Genomic DNA, 20,498 nt, shown 5'->3' with positions numbered 1-20,498 from the left:
CTTCCATTTGCTTCCCCTTCCCTGTTGGCTCAGCTGGTAAAGAATCCACCTGCAATGCGGGAGACCTGGGTTCGATCCCAGGGTTGGGAAGATCCCCTGGAGAAGGGAACAGCTACCCACTCCGGTATTCTGGCCTGGACACAACTGAGCAACTTTTGCTTCATTTCACTTCTCTCTCTGCCCCGAGTCCTTTCCTCTTTGTCCTGTTCACTTATTCACCCCCCGCCACCTCCCCTCATTTCCAGGGCTGTACACCCTGGTGCAGAATGCCTCATTACACCAGACTGTTCAATTTTCTCTAGTCTATTGGGGGGAAAAAAAATCTCTTCCAAGAAGCCTTTCTTAGTTAAGAGAATTCTTTCCCTACTCTGACTCATGATATTTCCATGACTTTTCCTTCTATTTTTACCTGTATAGATACAGTGCCTATATGCCCCCCCCCCCATTTATTGCTGCACACAGGATGTTGTGCATCCTTTATACATTTTAGGACTTAGCACTCTTTCTCTGTCAGCCTATTCTGGCTGGGATTTTCTTTTATTCCTTCTAAAAAGCACCTATGCATAGCACCATATCTATTAATAGAAAGATGATAAATATATATTATCGGTTGACTGAGATGCACTCCCAAATTAGAAGAAAAAGGCAGGTCTCTGTTCGAGGAGGAAATGAGTCAGCAGGGCTCCCGAACAGGGTTGGCTTATTCGGGCCTTCCTCCATTTCAGGAAGGGCCAAGCACTGTCCACGTCTGTGACTTGGAACTTTGTCACCTAGAGTCAGCTCATCTTGCCAGACTCATACGCTGAACTGACAGAATGGAAAAAGAGCCAGAAGTGGAAAATGAGAACTCTGAGAGATGGTTACAAAAAGGCGTCCCCTTACGAGCTTAATGCTGTTAATTTGGGGAGTTACAGAATCAGGATCAGGCAATTCACAGCAAGGATTTCAGCAGGGTATTACAAAGCTCTGCAGATACAATGGGGGGGCTCGTCTTGTCCCCTCTCCAAATTATAAGGGGAGCCAATGAAGTCAAGATAGAATTTACCATTGATTTTTACTTGCATATTCCAAGAGAGGAAACCTCAGAAGCCTCAGAGAGAAGGCAACAGTATAAAAAAACTCAGTTCCAGATTTTGAAGCAAAACCAGACTCTGAGGCTCAGAGAATAACTCTCTAGTTTTACTCTTGTTTTTTTTTTTTTTTTTTCCCCTAGCTTCTCCAAAGTTCCTAATTCTTTTAAAACCCCAAACTCCCATTTGAAAATCAAAATTCATGATTCAAAGACAGAAATGGATTTTTCAAGTTCTTTTTGAAACCTCCTCTTCTCTTTCCTCCCCTGAGCCTTTTGAACTTTTCTCTAGTTTACTTGTAGCAAGTGGAATATTCCCCAAACAGGAAAATAGGCCATGAAACCATGTTATAACATCTTTCCTTTTAATGTTTTTCTACCTGGATCATTAGTTTGAAAAGTCCCAGCTGAAGGGTTGGAAAGCAGTGTTGCTGCCACAACAAATTTTCACATATAAAGTCTTCAGAGAATTTCTTATCAAAAGGAAGGATTACAAAGAAAATTTTATCACGTCTGAAGTGGCCAAAGAGTGGTTGCAAAAGCAAAGAGGGGAAGAGAGAGGATCCTTACTGACTATAGCTGCCTGTTTATCTGATGGTCACTGGGCATCTCAGAACGAGAAGGCACCCATCAGGCAGAGGTGATTCCACACCAGGCACAGCTGGGTGCCCACAGAAACAGCTGCTGGGAAGGGCACTGCAGCAACCTGGGAGGAGCTGAGGACCCTGAACCTCATGATCTCATGCTCCATGTTTTATAACCTTTTCAGTGAACAGGAAGGTAGGTGCAGGAGAAAGGAAAATGCCAACTGGAGTACTCTCTCTGATTTTATATTATAGTTTTACACAAACACACCCAGAGGTTAATCCTCTTAACCTTGATAAGAGATTAAACCAAGTGCTGATACTTCTGTTTGAAATACACTAATGAAGGGATTGTCACCCGCCCAGCAGTCCTGGGAGAGGAGGCATTTTAAGATACCATCTCTTGGCTCAGAGGTTAAAGCATCTGCCTACAATGCGGGAAACCCAGGTTGGATCTCTGGGTCGGGAAGATCCCCTGGAGAAGGAAATGGTAACCCACTCCAGTATTCTTGCCTGGAGAATCCCATGGACGGAGAAGCCTGGTAGGCTATAGTCCACGGGGTCCCAAAGAGTTGGACACGACTGAGCGACTTCACTTTCACTTTCTCTATCCTTTGGGGGAAACAAGTATTATTATGAAATTGATTGCATGTGTAAAAAAGTATCCAAAATATAAACGTACAGCATAATGTATATTATAAAGCCAATATCCATGTAGTCATCACCAAGACCAGGAACCAGAGTATTGCCAAACTCCCCTTGGCAGTCTCTATTCTTGAAACTGAGGAGCCAAACGCTGGACCTCTTTTTAAAGTTTGGGGTTAATAGCCTCCAAGGCTTCCAATCTTTGACCTTTCTCCTTCCTCTCTGTAGTTCATCCCCTAAAAGAAATTCGTAAAGTAATTGCCCATAATATCTATGCTCGTTGAACTAATGCCCCCTTTAAGTGTTTCAAGCAGGATAAATAAAAATTTAAATGACCAAGAAAATAGTTTCTCACGCACTGAAGATACTAGCATATTTTCTTGCAAAGGAAGCTCCCTGGTAGCTCCATCAGTAAAGAATCTGCCTACAATGTGAGGGACCCAGGTTTGATTCCTGGGTCAGGAAGATCCTCTGGAGAAGGGAATAGCAAACCACTCTAGTATTCTTGCCTGGAAAATTCCATGAATAGAGGAGCCTGGTAAGCTACAGTCCATGGGGTTCAAAGAGTCAGACACGACTGAACGACTAACACATATGTATTCTCTTGCAAAATGCTAGGATGTGTGGGATCTCGCTTCCAGCCCCAATGCTGAGATGGACAGCCACACTGCCCTTCCTAAAGGGTATGTGCTGGAAATAAGCGTTTGTATTTTTAGCAAACACAATACAACCTTTTCTGTCCAGTTGGGTTTTTCTACTTTCAAGGGATGTAATATAGTACAACCAAAAAGTATAGAATGTGACACTTTTAAACTTTAGAAGCTTAATTAACGTTCAGACTTTCAACAGAGGATATACAATCTCTTTAAAACTGAGATTTGAAAGCAAATATTGTCATAATGAGATAAATTAGTGCTCAATTCTAGGTAGAAAGTGAAGGTAAAAGAAAGTTCCAGTTGCTTTTAGGGCAAAGCCACATTATATTCCAATTTACTGCCTATACAGTGCCTTGTTTTTTAGCAACTCTTCAATGAATGTTTGTTGATTGAAGGTATTTTTTCCATGAATAATTTCAGAAAAAGAAAACAGAATCGTGCTTACTAAAGTTTTCATAATTATACTCAAAATGTGGAGAAAAGCAAAGCTAAGGATTTCAAAAGAAATTATTATGCATAATATACAACTCAAGAATACAAGGAAGCTTGTCAGGAAAACATGTTTTTTCTCGTCTCAGTTCTCTCTTTTGTTTCCTCCAGGTGGTGTAGGGCGCAGTTTCAAGGCAAGATTCAGAAGGTTATAAGACAGGAGGAAAGTTGTTTCAGAGAAAAGCAAAAAGAAGCAGAGGATATCTCTTTGTTTTTGTTCCTCCCCAGCTTTTAGGCGATCACGGGCAGCAGTGGCTGCTGCAGAGCATGACTTCTGGCACAGTGCCACCCAGTGGCCAAGACTTGAACTTGTTTTTATTTTGCCAAAGATTGAAAAATTTGAAATTCCAAAATTGTCAATGGATTTGACAAGTCATTACTCTTATATACAGGAGGGTATAAATGCTAGCTAACAAGTCACTTGGATATATTTTATTTCAAAGAGGATGTCTCCTATTAAAAAATGGCTGCCTCTTTGACTCTGCAGAGTCACCTAGTGAGCATACCCCTCAGTCTCTGGTGAGCGAGCCCCAGCTCAGCCCACAGCTGCCCACTCGCCCAGAAGTTGATAATAAAACCAAATCCTGGCTGTTTCCAAGGGAGGTCTGGAGAAGAAGCTGGAGGGCAGCCTTCGGGGGGGCACTCTACTATTCTTAAGGGAGCATGTTTAAAAAAAGTTAAAAGCTGGTTTCAAAGTAAAGATGAAGCAAAGGTTGTAGACTGTGACTTTTTTCTTAAGTAAGCTTTTCTTTCCTGCGCACGTTGCTAAAATTCAGACCTGGCAACCACTCTCTTTTAGCTTGCATAGGCTCCGAGCTAGACACAATGCCAATGATCAGACAAGGGACACGAAAAGAAAAAGAAATTATGAACAATGTTAAAGAAGTTCTCTGCCTCCTTTTTTAAAAGTAGCTGTTTCCAGACATAGCCTCAAAAACATAAGGCCCTTGAGAGGAGAGCTATGGGAAGCTCAAGTCTGTTGCCCAGCCAACAGCAGCAGAATCCCAGATAAATCAAAGGCGCGTGACCCAGTTAGAACCCATTGGGTAAAACAGTAAAGACTAGGATGGTCCATCTTTTGGCCTCCTAATCCTGACTGAGGCCCGACTTAACAACTACACAGAAGCTGACTCTAAGGAGACAAAGGCTGTGAATATAGGCCACTGACACATCTGTTCCAAGTTGGTTAGAAACAGTGGTGGGCTTAGTCGATGACTAAGTGGGAAGTTGGACCAGGTAACTTTTCAGGACTGCCTGACTGGATGACTCTGATTGGCCCCAGTCCCATTACTTGAAATCATACATAAATAGAAATAATCTTCTCAATAATTCTAGGTAAACCAAGACCATCCTAAAGCATTTAGCATGAACCAATGGCACCCCACTCCAGTACTCTTGCCTGGAAAATCTCATGGACAGAGGAGCCTGGTGGGCTGCAGTCCATGGGGTCACAAAGAGTCGGGCATGACTGAGCGACTAACACTTACTTACTTATGATAATATAAACTATGGGCTTCCCTGGTGGCGCTAGTGGTAAAGAATCCGCCTGCCAATGCAGGAGACATAAGAGACATAGGTTCAAATCCTGTGTCAGGAAGATCCCTTGGAGGAGGGCATGGCAACCCACTCCAGTATTCTTGCCTGGAGAAGTCCATGGATAAGGGAGCCTAGACGGCTATGGTCCATGGGGTCGCAAAGAGTTGGACATGACTGAGTGACTGAGTGCATAATAATACATGTTTTTATTTTTATTTTTTTTATTGGCCACACAATGTGGCTTGCAGGATTATAGTTCCCTACCCAGGGATCAAACCCGTGCCCACTGCAGGAGAAGCATGGAGCCCTGACCACTGCACTGCCAGGAAAGTCCCAACATGCACTTCTATAAATGGAAGAATGAAAGGAATCATGCAGAGAAAATGAGAAGTCTAAAAACTGATGCTATGGAAAGTGCGTGTGTACACACATGTATATATAGGCTGATGCTGTGCAGTTAAATGCAAAAGAAATAATCACTTTCTTTTTCTTGAACTCAGGTGAATAGACTTTTACCCCTGCTCAAATTTCAAAATGTTAGTAGCACTGCCCTGGTGATATTTAGACATGAACGAGAAAACCCCAGCAAGGCTTGTAGAAGCATGAGGCAGGCCTAGGGCTGTCAGAGACGTTACAAGTACCCAGTTTTTTGTTGTTGTTGATTGTTGTCTTTTTAAAATTTTTAATTTATTCTTTGTGGTCATGCCACATTGCATGAAGGATCTTAGTTCCCTGACCAGTGGCATCATGGTGTCCCAACCACTGGACCACCAGGGAAGTCCCTCCAGTACCTGTTTTAGTCAAAGGGATTGAGAAGAGTTGCTGGAGAAGCTGGTTTTCTGATGCCCTCAGTATGACCACCACATCAGCAGGGAGAGTGTCTCTGTTTTTCTCAAGAACCCCAGAAGCATCATATAATACCTGCAACATAAAGAGCAAATCACAAGTGAGCCAATACTGTCCCCATCACAGTGTTGCCAGGCAACACTGGCATTGCCTGAGGTCAGTCATTAATCGATCTCTGTATAGAATTCATCTTTACATAGCCATGCTTTTAAACCTAGGCCACCAGATAAGGGGGACAATTGAAATTTTTGAGAGGCCAGTTTATCTTAACTCCTTGTTCAACTATTCTTTGATGAAGAGAGTCCTATCAAAGATAAATCACTTCAGAATAATTATATTGGCCACTCACAATATGAGAAGCATCCATCTGATGAGGTTAACACTGCTATTGCCTCCATTTCACTGTGGGCAAACAGAAGCTTAGAGAGAGGCTGAATCATGTGGCCACGGCCACACATGTCACCAGGGTGGGCAGGCATCCCAGCCCGGGCAGATTGGCTCCATGCCTATACACATTTCACCCTCGCTGCTTCCCAAGGTGCTTGTGGCACCTGAGTGGTGGCTCAGGGGCTCTGAGCATTCTTGGTTCTCAGGGCAAAGGACATTTAGATCAGAGACTTTTTAAGGGATGCTCCAAAGAAATGAATTCAAGAAAGGACACAGAGCCCAGAAGGAAAAAGATCTTTTCTTTTTCCTTTTAAAATTAAGAAAGAACAAGAGGGAAGAAGAGTGGTAGTTAGAAAATAGGTGTAAAAGGACAGAGATGGGAAGAGAGGTGCAAAGAAGGGGACGAGAATGGAAGGCAGGAGAGAGGAGAAGAATGGGGACCGGGGATCAGGGTGGATGTCTTGTGCAGTCAGCCTCCAACACTAGGGTAAATGAAGTTTTTAGGAGGGAAAACTGGATTGCAATTTCTAGCCAAGATCCAAGATAGATGCTGTCATGTATTATGTGAAGACAAAAACAATCTCTTCACTTACATTAAATTGCCTTTCAAACAACATGCAGTCAGGCAAAATTAATTTCCATGCCATAATATGAATGTGAAAAATAATTTCAACAAATCTTAAATCAACAATATAACCCAGAATGCCTTTTATTGAACTCCTACCCATTTTCTGGGCCCAGGGCCTCAGCAGACCCTGCCGGAACCAATTAGCCATAATTCACATGGCTCCTTAGAGAGTAACATGAGCAATGAATTGTTGGCTACAGGAGGAGGGGATTTCCTGAATCACTCACTAACCTCGTTCAGGAACTTGAAACTGAGACTGAAGAATAATGGATGAAAAGTGAAAATTTCAGTTAATGTTGTAAAACCTTAACATCTGGATGATGAAGTGAATTTCCCCCCCTTTTTATCTAGACACTTTTGGTGCCCTGTAGACATATGCTTGTGCTACAAAGTGCTAAAAATTGAGCCCCACTGTGATATTAACCCTCCTTCATTGCCTACACATCTCCAAATTACTTTTGAATGTGAGCATTCACCACTAAACGCTGCAAAAGCCATCATGTTTTCTCCCTGGAGAGCTGTCACTTCTAGGCCAAACCTCAGGTGAGAAGCAGATGGCAGCTCTGTGGGCCACCCCAGTGAGAAATTGCTTTTTTGCCAGGGGCTACTTTCCATGAGCAATACCACTGAGAAGATTTAAGAATTATGATTAGGTATTCAAGAAGAATTAAAAGGAGAAAGAAATCTGCAAGCAATTTCATGAATGCCACAAACAGAGTACTGTGGACCCTTGTTCCTTGTCAAAATTCAGATTTAATAACTCACCTTTCCAGCATAGTGCTGAATGCCAAAGCACAGCTCCATTCCTTTGGGCCTCCAGAAGTATTTGCATCGAAGATTATCTTCAAATTTATCTGTGTGGATTTTCATGTTTAAAAGTTACAATGGGAACTCTTTGGTCCTTTAGACAAAAATACGCTCCTCAAATCATGACGACTCAGAATAAGGAACTTCAGAGTAGCCTGAAATTATTCTTATTTGTACAGTGATGGAGAAAGATCCCCTCCCCACCCCCCTACATGATGGGCATTTACATTCAAGTTCTCATCTAGCTGTTTCATGTTGTCTTTTGTGTCAAGCTGATCTCGATGATACCATGTTCTTCTCTGAGAACTCCAAGAATAAACACTGATGACACCAGAAAACCAACCAATTAGCTTTAGAACCATGAAGATATTCCATGGAAGGCAAATAATCCTGGTTTATATTCCTCTTGACAACTTGCGACAATTTTATAGCTAAAAGGAAGTCAAAGGTGGCACTCTCAACTCCTAGAAGCGAATCTCTTCCACAAATCAATTTTCCATCTGGGAAAAAGGCTCGAAACTTCCTCTCCATCCCTCTCCAGATAATGTTGCTGCTGTGGTCAAGGATGGCCTACTCTGTGTGAGGAACAGTGCTAAGCAGTAAAGGGATGCAGCGGTCGGACTTTGTTGCCCAAGGATCTCACAGAGTGAGAGATGGGTCACACGCAACGCTGAAGACTGATGAGCAGGAGGAGATGGAGAGGTATGGGGGTAAGTACAGAGGACTCCAAATGCTAGAAGGAGATGTTTTACCATCACTCCACAGACAGTGGTAATTTAATGAAAAGGTAGCTTTACAAAAACTGTATTAGGTGGGATGTCCTGCATAAAATATGAGCCAGGAAGCCAGAACATCAGCAGGGCTTCTATACAAGGTTGTACTAAAAATGGCTGGAGGTCCAGATAGAGATATGAGAGAAGGGCATGAAAAAGGAGGGGAATCAAGTGTTGGTCATGGAAAATAAGGGGAACAGAAGGTGTAAAAATGATACTGACATAGGGTAAAGGTAATTTGCTTTACAGGAACAGGAAAGTGAGGAGAGTTTGAGAAATGGTGATGGGTTTGCTTTAACACACAAATCCTACCAGGATGTGTTCTGAATATTTCAATTTATTAAAAGCAGAGTCTCTATTTTCACAATCACCAGGTAGCCAAAATACACAGGAAGGATTCCATAAACCATTTGATGATATGAGCCAAAAAGCCAAGTTCTCTTCTGCACATAAGTATGCCTTTTCTAAAAGGTACCTACCAACTAGGGTCTGGTCCGTTGCCTGAGGAAACCGGCTTTCCTCATCCAGAAGCGCAAGCAGTCCCAGGGGTTTCTGGAGGAACATATCCAGGAGGGGGCGATTGTCCTCGTACTCCACGGGGGTAGCGTCAATGCCCTCGTTCTGATACTCCATCTGGAAGGGAATGGATCGTGAATCACTCCAGCCCAGTACTGGCCTAGGTACCACCAGGCTGCATGCACTTTCTCTGTCTGGCAACACTGAACAGGGTCTGTTTTATGTGAGTAGGACAAGGCTTTTCTGCATCCAGCACTGTTGAAGCTCAGGATTTAAGACTGACCTATAGGGAGCCTATGGCAGGTGGTAAGGTTGGCAACAGAACCTTGGCTCTCTGTCTCTCTCTGTCTCTCAGACATGTACTTGGTAACTTAAATTGAGAAGCTGATGTAGAAAGGAAGGGAAGCTGAAAATTTTTTATTCTGGTGACAAGTTTGGTTGAAACCAGGAGGAAAGCAGATTTCTGTCTTCTGCAAAGGAATCATCTTGAACTAAAAAAAAAACTAAAAAGAACTCCAGATTTCCTGGGAAAATAAATGGAAGTAAACTGGATTGAAACAAGGTCTGTTTTGTACAAGATGGGTGGGGGAGGAGTGCATTGTGGATTTGTCCAGTTTCCATGATAAAACCAATATCGGTGTTTTTAGTCCATGACTTTGTCTTTATCTAACCTAGCAGTTTAATGGGTTCCTTGCTCTTGCATTAAAACAAGGAGTTTGGTCAGAATGTTTAGTTTTTACAACTATATACTCTCTCTTCATACAGGAGAGTCTTGGGGTTGGGTTCAGGTCAAGGTGGAGGATAAGGGCCCCAGACCTTGGGTCCGCTAGCTTTACATCCTGTTTTATTTGCCATTAGACTCATGGGGGCAAGATTTCCATGTTGAGAAAACCAAGAACGTATCTTACTCCTCGCTGAAGATACCAATCCACTTCTGGTGGGGTCTAATATGCAGGAGACAGGGGATTCATATGGTCAGTGAGAGAGTTGGAAACCAAGAACCTTATCCTGAGTTCCAGATCATCCGGTATCATTTGGGACGTGATCACAAATATTTTTAGTTAAATAAAGCAGAAGAGAATGCAGCATTTTGGGCAATGCATATGAATCAGTTTGGAAACAGCATTTAAATAATTGGCTTGTCATCAGCTTCACTCAAGGGAGGAAATGTACCTTTCCACAGAAATCAAGACCTCTTTTTATCAAACTACATTTAGATTGTCGAGTTATTTTGACAGGACTGCCTCATCAGTGGTTTTTCTTTGGAGTCTTTGACCTGTTAACCTCACTAACAAGGTTTCTGCTTCAAACTCTGGGCAGCCTGCAGGCACGTTCCCCACCAGGTCCAGGGCCTTCAGAGTTCACTGTTACCTGCTCGAGAGCAAAAACATGCTGATTGAAATAGTACTGAATTTGCTCATTGGCGATGTTTATGCAGAGCTGCTCAAATGAATTTCTCTGAAAGTTTTCGAATCCAAAAATGTCCAAGATCCCCACATTCATACCATCGTCTGCAGTACTGCATGAGAGAGAAGAATAAAACCTTTTAGAGAAGGAAACAGCAGTCTCAGGGCAGTGAGACTGACTACATTTTTATCTACACATGTAGCTACTCAGGGCAAGCGGCATCCTGCCGCCTTTCAGAAAGGAACAGTCTCTGTGTTAAACAGTTGGTTTCCTAAGCCTTTCAACAGTACCTCCAACTTCTCTTATTTTAAGCAGCAAAATTTCAAATTTTCCTCAGAAACTCCATCTATAGAGAGATTAAAGAGGAGCCACCCTATTTGAAGGGGTTGGAACTGCTGCTCATTTATTCTTCTACTTTCTCACCCACAAGGCTTAGTTAGAAGAAGACTCTAGAATTTGATACTGTCAGTTCCTCCACAATCTAGAAAACACTAATGCTTAGCACAGATAAAGCTGTAGAAGTAGCAATACTGTGAGATTTCTGTGCTTTAACACTTCTCATGAAATGTCTCAGTTGATTCTAAAAACAGCAGCAGGAGGAGGATGTTATTCTCATTTTACAGATGAGGAAACTATGACTTAGGATGTGCACAGATGAAGCTATGGAGTCCGGATGCAAACCCAGTTTGCCCAGCTCCCAGCTAAGCTTGTTCTTTTAAACACCATAATGCAGTGGCTCTGTAATCATGAACCTCTCCGGTGTAAATACACCATCTTTTAAAGGAGATGCCCTGAGATCTTCATTAAAGAAAACCCAAGAGAAGACCAAATGCTTCCTCTTGGAAATTCTAGGAGACACTGGGGTCAATGACAGCCCTCCTCAAGGTCTCTGCCCGTCGGGGAACTTGCCATATGTTTTTGTCTGGCTGCAGGAGCGTGTTGATGCGATTTACAATCCAGCTGAAAAGCCTCCCGTACAGGCCTTTCGACATGGCGTCTCTGACGTCCGAGGCCCTGTCCACAGTGTTGGCGCGGATGATGGTCTCACCCCGAGTGACCACACAGTGTGAGGTGAGAGCCTCCTGGAGCTCTTCAGGGCTGATGCAGAGAACCGAGGCAGCTAGAAGAGAGGGTGAGGATAATGCTGGAGGAGGTAGACATCCACTGTCCAGCCAGCCAGCCAGTTAGCCAGCATTCATTCAACATCAGCCATGTGCCAGGCTCTATCTGCAGAACTTCAGAGCCAAGGATAAACATGTGGGGCCCTGAACCCCAAGAAGAACCTAGACTAATGCAGTGCCTCCCAAACAGTTTTGAAAGCTCTTTACATGTGTTAGATGAAAAAAATGTGGAAGGAGATGGTCTTTGACAAAATTAGCTGGAGCAACTGTTGAAGACTATAGTCTGCTCTCAGAAAATCACAAAGCACATTAGCATAGTTAAGTGCTACAGTTTAACACAAGAGATGTTATTTAAGTAATTTTTTTTTCTAACTCAGGAATCTTATTCTTTGTGCCACTATTATTACTTGTGGAAATTTTAAAATAAATAGGTGCATGTGTTATCCCCTCCAGATAATGATTCAGTGAATTCAGAGTGAGGTCCAACCTCTCATATCTTTTCCAAAAATTTGTAGATGATTTTTAAAAGCAGCCACTGGTGAGAATCACTGCCCAAAGTTACCTGCCATGGACTTTTCAGAAGAATGTCTACGTACTTGCCACTTATGAACGCTGATGTTCTACAAGATATTCTCTGGGAAATACTGGTTAGTGAAAACACCCAGAGACAGTTAAGGACCAGCACATTATATCTTCGAGTCTTGAAAAACTACCCAAGTAAAAGTATTTGGCAACACAATGCACACGAATCAAATAATTACCATTTTCCAAGGCTTCTGCATTGGGCACCTCACTTTTGTCAGTTTGATGCTGAGAGGAAATAGCTGCAAACTCAATGTTTCCAATATTCAAAATCCCAGATAATATACTGTACACTGAGTGCACCTCCTGAAAAGGACATCAAGAATCATGTTTGGTCATTGCCAATCAAACCAATAAACTTACCAGCACTGTGGTAGAAACCACTAGTCCACCCACATCCATCTCCACCCCACTGTCCTGGGCATACAAACAATGTCCAAGCCTTCCTTGCAGTTAGGCCATGTAACTAAATTCTTAACAAAGGAACAGGCAGAATGAGGTGGGCCATTTCTGGGCTTTCCTTATAGAAGGGAGCATGCCTCCTTCAAGACTTTTTTTCCCTTACTGCTGGATGGAACTCCCAAAACCACCTTAAATCATGCCATCGATTAGAATGCCTGAGGCCAACGACTTGATGGAACAGAGATGTTCTACAGTCTGAACCTCTTGCCTTGGAATGCTTACATTAGAGGGAACTGTTCTTTGTTCTTTAAGACACTTTTAGCCTTTCAGTTCAGTTCAGTTCAGTCGCTCAGTCGTGTCCGACTCTTTGTGACCCCATGAATCGCAGCACACCAGGCCTCCCTGTCCATCACCAACTCCTGGAGTTCACTCAGACTCATGTCCATCGAGTCAGTGATGCCATCCAGCCATCTCATCCTCTGTCATCCCCTTCTCCTCCTGATCCCAATCCCTCCCAGCATCAGAGTCTTTTCCAATGAGTCAACTCTTCGCATGAGGTGGCCAAAGTACTGGAGTTTCAGCTTTAGCATCATTCCTTCCAAAGAAATCCCAGGGCTGATCTCCTTCAGAATGGACTGGTTGGATCTCCTTGCAGTCCAAGGGACTCTCAAGAGTCTTCTCCAATACCACAGTTCAAAAGCATCAATTCTTTGGTGCTCAGCCTTCTTCACAGTCCAACTCTCACATGCATACATGACCACAGGAAAAACCATAGCCACCCTAGCTAATACCAGCTCCCAAATTCAAGTATGGGTCTTTCTTCAAGACAAGAGTAGAGATGTTTCCTTATCATCTTGAATATAGCTTATATGAAATAGTTGGAGGGCATTCACTGATGTTTCATTAGAACATCGGAAGTTAAATTATAGAGTATATAGTTATGAATGAGGTCAAAGCATTTTGAAAGACTCACTAGAAATTACCTGTCATGTTTTACTACAATAAGAAATAAACGTCTGGTCTTCATACCCATTTCTGACACAAGAGTTTCTACAACTCTAGGACTTTTTGAGTGATAGATAGAGCCAAGAAGGGTGTCCTTTGTTCATCACAATAAGCCCCTTTCATCCACATCTGAGTTTGTGCTAAGGAGGAGACTCTTGGGGGATGGGTGTGCTGGTTGTCAGAGGAACCAACAATGTGATTAAAGGGTTGGAAATCTTAGTCGGACTCCAGACTTCAAGGAGGGCACAGGGCTTGAGATCGAATCAATCATCAATAGGCAATGACTTGATCAGGCATGCCTAGGTAACAGAGCCTCCACTAAAACCCCTAACAGACCAGGTTTGGAGAACTTCTGGGTTGGCAAACGCATGAAGGTGAAAAGAGGAGGTGGTGCCTCCTCTTCTAAGACCTTGCCCTATAAATCTCTTCCACTTGTCTGTTCCTCGGTTGCATCCTTTATAATAAACCAGGAATATTAAGTGAACTGCTTTCCTGAGTTCTATGAATCCTTCTAGCAAATTATTGAACTTGAAGAGGAGGGTCTTGGGAACTCTCTATTTACAGGCTGTCCATTAGAAATAGGAAAACTTGGGAGTTGTAACTGGTATCTGAGGTTGGGGCAGTCCTGTGGGAGTAGGCACCTAACTTGTATAATTTGAAGCTAACTTGAGGTAGACAAGTGTCAGAATTGAACTGAACTGTAGGAGAACTGGTTAGTATGGGGAAGAAAACTCTACACATTTGGTAAGAATAGAAATGATGTGTGATGATCTAAGTCCTATTTTTATATTGAAGGTGGAATACATAAGAATAATTAATGGTAAAAAAAAAAAGTACAATTATTTGTTTAAATATTTGCATTTCCTATAGGTGAGAAATGAAATATATAGCCAGGAAATCCCTGTATCTTATGCTTATAGATAAAGTACTTTGACTAAAAATACTCAGGCTGGGCACTTGATTGAGTACTATACATAGCAGCAAACCAATAAAAACTGTCATTAGACCATTGATAAAGCATTGCCTCTGAATTGAGCCTTTTCTGCAAACACTGCTCAGTAAAGCCAAAAAACTGAACATGGACCATAATAGTGACATCTGCTGGATACCTGATAATGCTACAAAGACAAATGAGGATTTTAAACTAGGCTTCCACGATAGAAAAATACTGTTCTTCAAACTCCTAAATCAAAGGCAAGATGTCATGTTTCTGACTTCAAGAATCACTGTTTTAATCACACAACTTAAGAGTGGCTAAGGAGAACACCTACGAAATGGGTTTTCTGGGACTAGCGTGGATTTAACATGACAGAACCTCATTACTTTGATCAATACAGCGTTAGGCTTGTAGAATGCATCCAGAGAATCCCCACAGAAGCAGATCCCAGAGAGTAAAACAGAGACTCCACAGCAGTGAGTTCTATATCTATTATTTCTATACATAGTTATCTCAAGAGCTTATGTAAAACTCTCAATATTTCCTCTAATTATAACACACATACACACACCATGTATAAGCATACAAGCTATGAAACCTCCCAAAATAAGGCATCCAGACATTTCACCACTAGGATGACCATCCACAAAGGAAATGACAAGGACCACACCCTCGAGACCAGCATCTAACCCTGTGTGTCTTTGACAATATTCTTTCCAGCATGCCGCTCAGAGATTTCCTCTTTCAAAGAGAAAAACTACCTATATATTTCAGCTTTGAACTTTGGGTTCAAGCACTGAGCAAAAGACTGAAGTTAAAAGCAGATTGGGTCTCCTTCCTTGGTTCAGAGAAGGGGACTTGAGAAAGGGTGCCCAATGCTCCCCTCGTTATGGAGGTATTAGCCTTACAGTGCTGCCTGTGCAGTTTCCAGCCTATTCCCTTTGACTCTTCAGTCCCACTGTTGGGCCAATTAGTTCTTCCTTTCTGGCCTAGGAACCTACATCCATTCCTGTATTTAGGTCAAAACATTATTCATCTAATGGTAGAATTCAATCAGTGATATGTCCACCTGTGTGATTACTCCTCTCCCCCCAATATGCAATCCAATGCCTCTTCTGTTCTCTTCATAGCCAGCCTAGGAAGGACTTTTCACCTTCCTCACCTTGCTCATTTCCTCTTGCCTGGTATTCCTGCCTTTCCTGAAGAATCTTGCTATCTGCTTGCCATTGATGGTTGTTCAGTTGCTAAATCGTGTCCAACTGTTTGTGACTCCGTGGACTGCAGCATGCCAGGCTTCCTTCCGGTCCTGCACTACCTCCCGGAGTTTGAGCTAACTCATGTCCATTGAGTCAGTGATGCAATCTAACCATCTCATCCTCCGCTGCCCCCTTCTCCTTTTGCCTTCAATCTTTCCCGGCATCAGGGTCTTTTCCAATAAGTCAGCTCTTCACATCAGGTGGCCAAAGTATTGGAGATTTAGCTTCAGCATCAGTCCTTCCAATGAGTACTCAGGGTTGATTTCCTTTAGGATTGATTAGCTACCTACTCTATCTTTTTATTTCTTACCAATTTCCAACTTTCTATATCATAAAATGGAGTCAGCTCACTCAGGATAGGAACAGTTAGCAAGAAGACAAACAACTCCTACAATTAGGTTTCCCAGTTCACTGCTGATAAGTATGAATTTGGTTTCACCACCAATCAGCACAAGTGGGAAAGTATTTATCTACCAAAGCCCCATGCAGGATGTATGACCTTGGCTTCTTTTTCTCTTTTTCTCAAAAGACACTTCTTCCACTGAGGCAGATATTCTGTCTGTAAAGAAGAGGCTAAGTGGAAAGTTGAGAAGAATCCTGGTTTCCCCGTTCAGTTCAGTTCAGTTGCTCAGTCATGTCTGACTCTTTGCAGCTCCATGGATAGCAGCACTCCAGTCATCCCAGTCCATCACCAACTCCTGGAGCCCACTCAAACTCATGTCCATCGTGCCGGTGCTGCCATCCAAATATCTCATCCTCTGTCATGCCCTTCTCATCCCACCTTCAATCTTTCCCAGCATCAGGGTCTTTTCCAATAAGTTGGTTCTTTGCATCAGGTGGCCAAAAGATTGGAGTTTCAGCTTCAGCATTGCTCCTTCTAATGAATATTCAGGACTGATTTCCTTTAGGATTCACTGGTTGGATCTCCTTGCAGTCCAAGGGACTCTCAAGAGTCTTCTCCAGTACCACAGTTCAAAAGCATTGATTCTTCAGTGTTCAGCTTTCTCTATCGTCCAACTCTCACATCCATACATGACCACTGGAAAAACCATATCCTTGACGAGATGGATCTTTGTTGGCAAAGTAATGTCTCTGCTTTTTAGTATGCTGTCTAGGTTGGTCATAATTTTCCTTCCAAGGAGCAAGCATCTTTTAATTTCAAGACAGCAGTCACCATCTGCAGTGATTTTGGAGCCCCCCAAAATAAACTCTGACACTGTTTGCACTGTTTCCCCATCTATTTGCCATGAAGTGATGGGACCAGATGCTATGATCTTAGTTTTCTGAATGCTGAGTTTTAAGCCAACTTTTTCACTCTTGTCTTTCACCTTCATCAAGAGACTCTTTAATTCTTCTTTACTTTCTGCAAGAAGGGTCATATCATCTGCATATCTGAGGTTATTGATATTTCTCCCAGCAAGCTTGATTCCAGCTTGTGCTTCCTCCAGCCCAGCGTTTCTCATGATGTACTGTGCATAGAAGTTAAATAAACAGGGTCACAATATACAGCCTTGTCGTACTCCTTCCCAGATTTGGAACCAGGCTGTTGTTCCATGTCCAGTTCTAACAATTGCTTCTTAACTTGCATACAGATTTCTCAAGAGGCAGGTCAGATGGTCTGGTATTCACATCTCTTTTAGAATTTTCCACAGTTTGTTGTGATCCACATAGTCAAAGGCTTTGGCATAGTCAATAAAACAGAAGTAGATGTTTTTCTGTAACTTTCTCGCTTTTTTGATGATCCAGAGGATGTTGGCAACTTGATCTCTGGTTCCTCTGCCTTTTCTAAATGCAGCTTGAACATCCAGAAGTTCACGGTTCATGTACTGTTGAAGTCTGGCTTGGAGAATTCTGAGCATTACTTTGCTAGAGTGTGAGATGAATGCAATTGTGTGATAGTTTGGGCATTCTTTGGCATTGCCTTTCTTTGGGACTGGAATGAAAACTGGCCTTTTCCAGTCCTGTGGCCACTGCTGAATTTTCCAGATTTGCTGGCCTATTGAGTGCAGCACTTTCACAGCATCATCTTTTAGGATTTGAAATAGCTTATGTCTTTAGTTTTTCACCAGTTGTGTGTTTTTTTGCCCAAAGCTCTGCATTAGGCCCAGCTGAGAGGCATTCTTCCTTACAGGCTTTTTACTCAGTTTCCTTTTCAGAGGCTCCCAACATTCATAACTTTAAAGTCAATGGTTGGTTTAAAAAAATGTTTGTTTTGCATGTCAATCATACATGAATAAAGAGTTTTTTTTTTTAAGTCAATGATAAGTCCTATTGTCTGTCATTAAGACACTGGAAATCTCAACACCCTCAATTAACACTTTAATATGTACCCCTCCAGTCTATCCTCAGCAGTATTCTCCCAATTTATGATCTGTTTTGAAGAAAGGGAAAAAAATATTCCCTAATCTCAAAGGCTTCTCTGTAACCTCTTCATCAAGGGATCTGCAATAAATGCCCAATTTTGACCTTCATAGATAACCTGCCAGAAAAGCCTTCATGTACTTTTAAACATAAACATACCCAAAACTCAATTTATTTAATATGTTATGGTAATTCATATACCATTGAAGCCAGGCTTCAGGAATATGTGAACTGTGAACTTTCAGATGTTCAAGCTGGTTTTAGAAAAGGCAGAGGAACCAGAGATCAATTGCCAACATCTGCTGGATCATCAAAAAAGCAAGACAGTTCCAGAAAAACATCTATTTCTGCTTTATTGATTATGCCAAAGCCTTTGACTGTGTAGATCACAATAAACTGTGGAAAATTCTGAAAGAGATGGGAATACCAGACCACCTGACCTGCCTCTTGAGAAACCTATATGCAGGTCAGGAAGCAACAGTTAGAACTGGACATGGAACAACAGACTGGTTCCAAATAGGAAAAGGAGTACGTCAAGGCTGTATATTGTGACTCTGCTTATTTAACTTCTATGCAGAGTACATCATGAGAAACGCTGGGCTGGAGGAAGCACAAGCTGGAATCAAGATTGCTGGGAAAATCATCAATAACCTCAGATATGCAGATGACACCACCATTATGGCAGAAAGTGAAGAGGAACTGAAAAGCCTCTTGATGAAAGTAAAAGAGGAGAGTGAAAAAGTTGGCTTAAAGCTCAACATTCAGAAAACTAATATCATGGCATCTGGTCCCATCACTTCTTGGGAAATAAATGGGGAAACAGTGGAAACAGTGTCAGACTTTATTTTTTTGGGCTCCAAAATCACTGCAGATGGTGACTTCAGCCATGAAATTAAAAGACGTTTACTCCTTGGAAGGAAAGTTATGAGCAACCTAGATAGCATACTGAAAAGCAGAGACATTACTTTGCCAACAAAGGTCTGTCTAGTCAAGGCTATGGTTTTTCCATTGGTCATGTATGGATGTGAGAGTTGGAATGTGAAGAAAGCTGAGCGCCGAAGAATTGATGCTTTTGAACTGTGGTGTTGGAGAAGACTCTTGAGAGTCCCTTGGACTGCAAGGAGATCCAACCAGTCCATCCTAAAGCAGACCAGTCCTGGGTGTTCATTGGAAGGAATGATGCTGAGTCTGAAACTCCAATACTTTGGCCACCTCATGCGAAGAGTTGACTCATTGGAAAAGACCCTGATGCTGGGAGGGATTGGGGGCAGGAGGAGAAGGGGACGACAGAGGATGAGATGGTTGGATGGCAACACCGACTCGATGGATGTGAGTTTGGGTGAACTCCAGGTGTTGGTGATGGACAGGGAGGCCTGGCGTGCTGTGATTCATGGAGTCACAAAGAGTCAGACATGACTGAGCAACTGAACTGAACTGAACTGGATTCATATACCAGTAAGACAAGCATAATATTAAACAAAAATAGTATGGTTTAATCCAAAAATAAGACTAGAAAAGCACAGTTCATTACAGGGTTTTAGGTATAACCCCGCCCCAGCTGCCCGCAGGGATTTCATTGTTACTGGAAGACTCTCTACCAGTGAAGTTTCTTTACAATAAACCTAGGTTCAAGGGTTCTTTCAGATATTTTTGGCTCTAAGGGTTTGGGAAAAATTGAAGGGCTTCCTGCAGGGAATTAGTGACACTGTAAGAAAGGACAGGGCCCATAATTTTTATTAAATTGACCAGTTCAATTCAAGCTCTGTCTAGAAATATCCCTAAGAAAAACTTAAGAGAAAGTTCTGTTACATCAGTTGTTTAGCATCTGCTTCCTGACTACAGTCAATTAAGTCTTTCTGTATTTAGTCAAACTACTTTTGGAAAACTCAGCAGTGGCCACAGGACTAGAAAAGTCAGTTTTCATTCCAATCACAAAGAAAGGCGATGCCAAAGAATGCTCAAACTACCATGCAAATACACTCATCTCACACGCTAGTAAAGTAATGCTCAAAATTCTCCAAGCCAGGCTTCAGCAATACGTGAACCGTGAACTTTCAGATGTTCAAGCTGGTTTTAGAAAAGGCAGAGGAACCAGAGATCAAATTGCCAACATCCACTGGATCATCAAAAAAGCAAGAGAGTTTCAGAAAAACATCTATTTCTGCTTTATTGATTATGCCAAAGCCTTTGACTGTGTGGATCACAATAAACTTGGAAAATTCTGAAAGAGATGTGAATACCAGACCACCTGACCTCCCTCTTGAGAAACCTATATGCAGGTCAGGAAACAACAGTTAGAACTGGACATGGAACAACAGACTGGTTCCAATAGGAAAAGGAGTATGCCAAGGCTGTATATTGTGACCCCGCTTATTTAACTTCTAGGCAGAGTACATCATGAGAAACACGGGGCTGGAGGAAGCACAAGCTGGAATCAAGATTGCTGGGAGAAATATCAATAACCTCAGATATGCAGATGACACCACCATTA

The 20,498-nt window shown here is 42.3% G+C and overlaps 1 protein-coding gene across 1 annotated transcript in view; it reads right to left on the bottom strand.

Annotated features, from left to right (window-relative positions):
• Positions 1-20,498, bottom strand: part of MYO3B (myosin IIIB) — a gene marked incomplete at its 3' end in the record, with an annotated part of 319,055 nt that overhangs the window by 35,418 nt on the left and 263,139 nt on the right. Inside the window, exons 17-22 of the mRNA XM_010849415.1 lie at positions 12,226-12,352; positions 11,253-11,463; positions 10,308-10,455; positions 8,900-9,053; positions 7,606-7,694; positions 5,771-5,900 (exon numbers count right to left, since the gene is read on the bottom strand). Of these exons, the coding sequence (XP_010847717.1) occupies positions 5,771-5,900; positions 7,606-7,694; positions 8,900-9,053; positions 10,308-10,455; positions 11,253-11,463; positions 12,226-12,352 (859 nt within the window). The remainder of the gene's footprint in view (positions 1-5,770; positions 5,901-7,605; positions 7,695-8,899; positions 9,054-10,307; positions 10,456-11,252; positions 11,464-12,225; positions 12,353-20,498) is intronic.

The sequence above is a fragment of the Bison bison genome, unplaced genomic scaffold (assembly GCF_000754665.1).
Source record: "Bison bison bison isolate TAMUID 2011002044 unplaced genomic scaffold, Bison_UMD1.0 scf7180017864282, whole genome shotgun sequence".
Taxonomy (NCBI): domain Eukaryota; kingdom Metazoa; phylum Chordata; class Mammalia; order Artiodactyla; family Bovidae; genus Bison; species Bison bison.
This window is presented reverse-complemented; position numbering and strand designations above follow the sequence as displayed.